The sequence below is a fragment of the Nestor notabilis genome, unplaced genomic scaffold, assembly GCF_000696875.1.
Source record: "Nestor notabilis isolate BGI_N333 unplaced genomic scaffold, ASM69687v1 scaffold29598, whole genome shotgun sequence".
Taxonomy (NCBI): domain Eukaryota; kingdom Metazoa; phylum Chordata; class Aves; order Psittaciformes; family Psittacidae; genus Nestor; species Nestor notabilis.
In genome coordinates, this window is record NW_009939178.1 from 1 (window position 1) to 7,725 (window position 7,725).

General features: G+C 47.8%; 1 protein-coding gene across 1 annotated transcript; it reads left to right on the plus strand.

The window, feature by feature from the left end:
* The first annotated feature begins 416 nt into the window (after positions 1-416).
* LOC104401379 (GTP-binding protein Di-Ras2-like) lies at positions 417-1,294 on the plus strand. The gene has a single exon (XM_010019718.1). The coding sequence runs from the start codon at positions 495-497 to the stop codon at positions 1,089-1,091; it is 597 nt and encodes a 198-aa protein (XP_010018020.1). The 5' UTR covers positions 417-494; the 3' UTR covers positions 1,092-1,294.
* Positions 1,295-7,725: the final 6,431 nt, after the last annotated feature.

A 7,725-nucleotide genomic window follows, 5' to 3' on the forward strand; every position in this document is an offset into this window, starting at 1 on the left:
AACGCTGGAGCCGATGGCTACAGGTGAATTTGTTTTCACTTCTTACAGCGTTCGGTGTGCACGGGGTGTACGGCTGGGGAGGGATGGCAGTGGGCTATTTACATTCAGTGCAAAAAGGATGGGAGGGGAGTGACTTAATTGCTCATTTCAATAACATACTGTAAAATTGCCCCAACCCTGGCAGGGTTGGACACAGGGGCTTGGAGCAACCTGCTCTAGTGGAAGGGGTCCCTGCCCGGGGCACCTGCCCATGGCAGGAGTTGGAGCTGGAGGAGCTTTAAAGTCCCTTCCAACCCAAACCAGGCTGGGGTTCTGTGATTCTATGAGATTACCAGACTGGTGCAAATGATTTCTTTTGCTTTCTCTCTCCCTGCACATCCTTCTCCTTTCCCTTCTCCCATCTCCACAGGCCACCTCTCTATAAAGAGGTGTAAACTCGAAGAACTCAGGCTTTTCCAGTTGAACCCTTCACTTGTATCAGCAGCGCAGCAAACATGCCTGAACAAAGCAACGATTACAGGGTGGTTGTGTTTGGAGCAGCAGGGGTTGGCAAAAGCTCCCTGGTCCTTCGCTTTGTAAGGGGAACTTTCCGGGAAATCTATATCCCCACGATCGAGGACACGTACCGGCAGGTCATCAGCTGCGACAAGAGCATCTGCACCCTTCAGATCACAGACACCACGGGAAGCCATCAGTTCCCTGCCATGCAGAGGCTGTCTATATCCAAAGGGCATGCTTTCATCTTGGTGTACTCCGTCACCAGCAGGCAGTCCATGGAAGATCTCCAGCCCATCTTTGAACAGATCTGTCAGATTAAAGGGGACATCCAAAAAATCCCCATAATGCTGGTGGGGAACAAAAGTGATGAGGCCCAGAGGGAGCTGGATGCTAGCGAGGGGCAAGCGTTAGCCAGCAAGTGGAAGTGCTCCTTTATGGAGACATCAGCCAAAATGAACTACAACGTCCAGGAGCTCTTCCAGGAGCTCTTGAATCTGGAGAAGAGGAGAACTATCAGTCTCCAGGTGGATGGAAAGAAGTCCAAGCAGCAGAAAAAGAAAGATAAACTGCAAGGCAAGTGCTCTGTTATGTGACTGACTTTGGCTGGACAAAGCTGGAGCACAGACTCCCACAGAAAATACATTTCTGCTGGAGGTTTCAGACAAATCCATGCCTTACAGGGCTATTGCTTTCCTCTCAAATCTCCACTGGATTATTTTATGTGTTGGTTGTAAAGGGGATGGCTTTCTGCATGTTGATTTTTTTTAAAACAATAAATGTTCAGTGGTAGCAGTTACATGTGACTGGACGTTTGTAATGCAAGAAGCGTATAGAAGAACGTCAGCCAGAAACAAACACCTCTGTTCCTGTGAGTACGTGCTAGGTTTTAAGTGTTTCAGCCTGTTAGCTCAAAAGAAATCATATCTATGATGTGTATAGTTCAGAAATTGCCTTCAGGAATCCATTGATCAGAGCAAATCTTTAGCAAAGCCAAGCATTTGCACTGCAAATGAGTGTATATGTGGCTCCAGATGCTTGTATTTTTGGCAGACAAACTGGCTTGCCTACCAAAGACTCAGTTTTCCATGTTGGAAGTTCAGATTTCCCATGTGCTGTGTGATTCCTGAGCCTGCTGCAGTTCCATGAGTGGTTACAGCTATACTTGCATGTGATCAGGCTGTTTGCTTTCTCACCCCCCTTGCTCTGAGCTCCCTGTTCACTGAGACAGGGGCTTCCATGTGCTCTGGCTCCAAGTCCAGGGGTGATTCTTCACATCCCTGAGCAAGAGCTGCCTCCTTCATGAAGGTAATCGGGTTGTGAGTAGCAGTTGATGTAGTAGCTGGTTATAGTGGCAATTCACCTTTCTCAACTGACAGTCTGTTTTTGCAGATGGCTAAAGCTACTTTTGCCATCTTCCTGGAGTTCTCTTGGATATTATTTCCCTCCCTCTTATTTGATCCAAGTTACCCAGGTTTTAGTTCAGACTTAGGACTGGTTCAGGTAATGCTGCTTTGGGAAGAAACGTCTACACCTGGAGGCTGCATTTAAAGCAAACTCCTCTCACATGGAAACTTTAGCAGACACTTCCCACAAATAAATGGTCTGGAGACATGGGCTTAGTCTCTCTCTTGTCCCCCTCCTCCCATTTTTCTTTGTTTTGGCTGTTCTTAACAAGATACAAGCATGATGAGCCTCACCTGCAGTGCATGGTTGAGGAAGATTTCAAGTGCAAGTACTCGCAATGAGCCTGTGCTGTAGATCTCCTACTTTGTGTGTGTATTGCTCTGAGCAGAAGGTTCTAAGGACCTCACTACTGCGCTGTAGGTTTGATTTTTACACAGCAACGTAGTCTGGACGCAGGAGACACGGAAGAGAAGAATTGCTTCCTTTTATAGCACTTTTGTAGTGAAATGATTTTATTGTTGAGCAAAATATGGAGCAGGAGATGCTGGAAAGTACATACCCTTTCTTAGTTTGAAAGCGTTAGTGTCTATTAATAACTAAGTGCTGGATTTGTGTGCGAGATGCTCAAGAAGGGTCTTTTCTCTCAGCCATCATTTGGTCGTGTGTTGCAGACTAACACACAAAGCCATGAAGCTTGTCTCCGTGTTGACATCTCACATATTTGAACAACTCTTACAATCCATGCTGGTTCCTCATGCTCTGTTGTCTTCTGTGTCTGTCCATGAGTGGGTTTTCATCTCCTTGGGCTGTTCCTACTTAAGGAACAGAAGGGCCCAGTTGGCTACATGTGTGCAGGGAGTTTGCCCCAGGTACGGCTGCAGCCCTCGTGCCGTTTGATTCCACAGAACATCTCAGTCTTCATGATTTCAGAAACCCAGGAAGTTCTGCATGAGTGTTTGGTGTTGACTGAAATGTTACTCTTACTGAAGTAACAGTGCCCATTTGCCATGCCAGTACAAAGGCTTTACACCTGATCTTACTGGAGATGATATCCCACAACCTTCCTGTGCTGGACCTGTGGTGCTGCGTGATGCAGTCCTCTGTGCCACTGCTGTGTGTAACCTTTGCTTCTGTTGTGGTCAGGGGTGAGTTGAGCTGAAGGGCAGCTGTGGAAGCATCCATAAGGGCTTTGCTTGAAAAGAACTCTTGCTTTTTGCTCTCTCTGTGCATGGATCTTGATCTCTTTGTTCTTTCACATCCAAACACGGAATGCTTCTCTACAGGTTGTTTTTAGCATCTGGCAATTGTTATCGCAAAGACTATTTCAGTTCCATTCCAGTCTTTGAAACCCCAATAAGACATTTTATATTTAAACCTTTTTAAAATGTCATGAGACCTACTAACGTCTCTACAACTCCCACTGCCTTCACAGAGATGCCTGTGCAAAGGCAGGGCAGCCTGTATCTGTAATTATTCACACAGACGAGGTGTTCTGTAACATCTCGTCATCACTGCGGTGTTTTCCCTGGATGTGATGTGGAGATCACCGAGGACTGGGGCTTGGCAGAGTGCAGGGAACTACTACACACAAAACTTAACCTGCCAGAGGGGAGATTGAGATGAGCTCTGAGGCAGAAGCTCTTCCCTGGGAGGGTGCTGAGGCGCTGGCACAGGGTGCCCAGAGAAGCTGTGGCTGCCCCATCCCTGGCAGTGTTCAAGGCCAGGTTGGACACAGGGGCTTGGAGCAACCTGCTCTAGTGGAAGGTGTCCCTGCCCGTGGCAGGGGTTGGAGCTGGAGGAGCTTTAAGCTCACTCCCAGCCCAAACCAGGCTGGGATTCTATGAAAATGGGCTCAGTGCTGCCTGTGCCCCAGAGAGTCACGGGCAGGTTCCCCAGGTTGCCTGTGGTGCCTATGAAAGGAGGTCCCACAGGCTCACTTGGACAATGGGGGTGCTGGGCTGGCGATGCTGGGGGGCTCCTGGTGGTGCACATGGTGGTGGTCCCAGCCTCGAGCCTAGAGCAGACTGGGAGCACACGATGCCTGGGGTGGCTGCCTTTCATGCTGTGTAAATAACCTATATTTGGGGTGTGCTCCATCACTTGTATTGTAAATTACATCTGTAGTAAGAAATAAATTGTCTAATTTGTTTCCAAACAAGCTGAGCTGTCTGATTTTTGTGCGTAATCTCTCATGCTTATGAGGAGGGAAATTTGGTTTAATTGAACTGGTGCCTGTCAAGACGTTGGCTGTTAAGTTCCACACAGATCTAAATCACAGGGCAATATCTTCACAGTCTTCCAGGGAGCGATGTGGAGAACATAGAGTGAGAAATGCCATATTGCTTGGGATGCTCCCTAATCATTACAGAACAGTGGCCACATTCCACTTGGAAATTAATGTGACTTCATAAACCTGGAACTGGGATCTGCCTCCTCATCACCTGGATCTGGTGGGTTTGGGACAGGCACTGGCATCATTTCTCTTGTGCTTTTACAACCAGCAGTCTTTAATGATGTTGTTATTCCAGAGGGATGGTGTAGCTGTAGAATTACAGCCGTTGGACTTAGTGGAGAATAGCTGAAGATCTATTGCTTTTGGGGAGTGATGGGTAAGTTTTGGCTAAAACAATAAAGCACCTCTTGCAGATGGTGTTTGAGGAGTTTACTGTACACATTGGAGGAGCACTTTGAGTTACTGTACTGTGCTTGGAGGAGCACTTTGAGTTAAAGGAATGATTTTAAGCATTAAGGTGTTTTCTAGTGTGAGGAGTATGTGTTGGAAGTAAATGCTCTAGTCTTATTTGAGTAAGTGCAGTTTGATAACGTGGATAGATCAGTGCGGGGTGTTCTTAAAGCAGAAGATACTCCAGTGAAAGACACTCAGGTAAAATCATTCCTCTGCAGTAAACAAGCAGCTCTGCAGTCTGGTCGAGCCGGCTCTTGTGTTACGTGACAGGCTTGGTCCTTAACTGCATGCTTTTTCATGAGGCAGCAACAACATGGTTTTCGTGGAGCTATTTATGCATCCTGTAACCTCCTCAGCTTGGAGACATCCTTGACACCCTGTTAGTATGTGGCATGCAGAATGGTAACACGCTAGTTCTCAACTTATATTGTTTGTCTCTTTTTTCCTCCCCTTCATTCGATCCCAGAACTCGCTGGTTTTCTGCAATGTTCTTCACGAGTTCAGATGTGACGAGACAGGGGCACTGAAGACACTGACACAACTTGTTGAGTCGCTCGTGGTGCCTCCAGAACGTCTTTCCAGGATCACGAGGTGAACACAGTTGACTAAAAATTCTCTGTGCAACATCCTGAGTGAATTCAGGGATGTGTTGGTGGCTGGGTGAGGGCTGAGGCCCTTCAGGCACACTTACCTTCTCTCTCAGGACTTAGTGAGGACTGGCAGTTCCTAGCTCTGACCACCTAGGTATGTGTTCCCAGCAGTGATGTAGCCCTGTCATTCAGTTTCTCCACCAAGCAGCTGCTTTAAGTTGGAAGCAACACGGACCGAATGGAGCATTAACACAGGTTTCCTTAGGTCTGTGTTTCAGCATCTCAAGCTTGCTGTAAAGCTTGGCTCAAATTTTGCTCTTAAGAAACAGTTCCTTGCTTCCTTCTACTGTAGAGCTCTTAGCTAATGCTCAGCAACAGCATTGCAATGCATTTATGAGAACTTGATCAGCAATATTCAGACGAGAAGGTGTCAAATCGTATTTTAATGGACAAAGATAATAGCACTGAGGGCCTTCTGTCTCTTTGCTGGGGGAGAAATACTACAGCACTGTTCATTTTAAAGCTGTTCCAAGGTTTCCTGTCTGCAGCCCAGAAATTCAAACATTCCTCAATTAGCACTCTTTATTATTTCCATGCAGCACTCATCGACTGGCTGGGGGCAGCTTCCTCCCTGGCTCTGGCCAACCAAATGAGTGTCAGGAGAAAATACCAGGGAGGAGAATCACAAACAGCAATTCTGCCACTTGGAAGAGAGAGATGTGAGCAGTAGCTGCAGTGTCCACCCACACATGTATTTTAAAAACAAGCAGACAGAATATTGCTATATTCTAATTCCTCTTCCCAGAGCAAAGCAGGCACATGATTAATGTAGCAGCTCTGAATAACAAGCAGTATCTCTTGATATGCATGGTCTGTAGCTACAAGGTACTCAGCGCACTCTACAAGAGCGAAAGCACATCTTAATCATCAGCTGCCATCATCTACGGTTTCTGTGGCGTAAATTAAGTACATCAAAAGCATCCAGGAGCTAATGAAAATGCTAAAGGCTGCTCAAAGCTAATGGCAGCAGAGCAGCCTCCCAGTTAATGGATATTGCTGCATGTTAGGCTGGTGCTGCTGCTACCCCTAATTGTTTCTTTTTGCCCTCCCCTTTGAGCAGACATCTAATAATGGGAAAGGACAGGAAGAGCAGAGAAAGGATGGAGAGGTCCAGCACCAGCTCTGCCTTGGCATGGTTGCTTCTCTTCTGCAGGAGGTCACAATGTCCCATGTCCCAGCAGAGGCTTGCTGGCACAGCTGGGCACAGGCAGCAGGAGGAGGGTATGGCTTGAGCTGCTCCATCTGGTCTGATTTCATAGAATCATAGGATCATGAAGTGGTTTGTGTTGGAAGGGACCTTAAAGATCATACAGTTCCAATCCCATCCGACTTCATCTAGTTCTCAGCACAAGCTGCTGAGAAGCAGTGGGCCACGGTGGTCCCCCCATGCACATCCTTTCTACCAGCTAAGGACTGAGGGCAACAGGGGGGTTTCAGACCATGTAGGGATGGTTGGGTTGGAAGGCTCTGGGTCCATGCTAAACCAGGAAAACAAAATCTCCCTCTCATTTTCAGGCTTGCTGGAGACCTGAAACGATCAAAGAGCAGCAAATCAAGGCCAGGTTGGACACAGGAGCTTGGAGCAACCTGTTCTAGTGGAAGGTGTCCCTGCCCGTGGCAGGGGTTGGAACTGGAGGAGCTTTAAGCTCCCTCCCAGCACAAACCAGTCTGGGATATATCCAGCCCATGTCTCCTGGTGCTGAGCCTGCCCCTGGTACCTCCTGTAGCCCACTTGACATGATAGAGGGGATAGGATGTGTGCAGGATATGCAGGTTGTGACACCACACCATGGTGTAATCCCATCCTTGACAGCACAGCCCGATGGTGAGGGCTGGCCAGCCGAAATCAAAGCCTTTTTCTCCCCATGGAGAACAGAAAGGCTGGTCCTTTTTACCCAGAACAACAGCATGGGCACAGATGTATCTTGATGAGGCCTCCCCTTTTACAAACCCATCCTGGTTTTCCATCCAGATAACGCTAAGAGGAAATTGATTATATCTGACAGATGTTTTCTGTGTAATTCTACTGTTTTATTCCAAGGATCAGGATCTGAAAAGCTTATCCACATACGCTGCATTGTGCCTGTGTGTAAACGCAAGGTGTCTATTGCTCTTCCCACACCACGAGGATTGCCTGCCCCCAAACAGAGCGCTGTGCTGGCATGTCGAGTGGGCAGGCAGGTGAGCACAGGCTGTTCCTTTCCTAACTGGGTTCCTTTCCACCCCCCTGAGAGTCCCTGCTCCCATCCCACTCTAGGGTGAGTGAGTGTCTGACTGGGGTGGGCAGCAGGCAGAGCACCGCACCGAAGTCTTCATCACAGGGAGCAGTGGGAGCTTTCTTTTTATATCTCAGTGATGCATTTGTGCCTTTTAGCTAAAAATACCTCAGGATGGAGATGTGAAGACTCTTCTCTCCTACGTTGTGGTTTTTGCTTTGTTCCTACATGGTTTTCTCCAACCCAGAGGAGGCCCCGGAGCTGCTGCGAG

Coding starts and splice junctions, on each gene's coding strand:
- LOC104401379 (XM_010019718.1), top strand. CDS start 495: ATGCCTGAACAAAGCAACGATTACAGGGTGGTTGTGTTTGGAGCAGCA.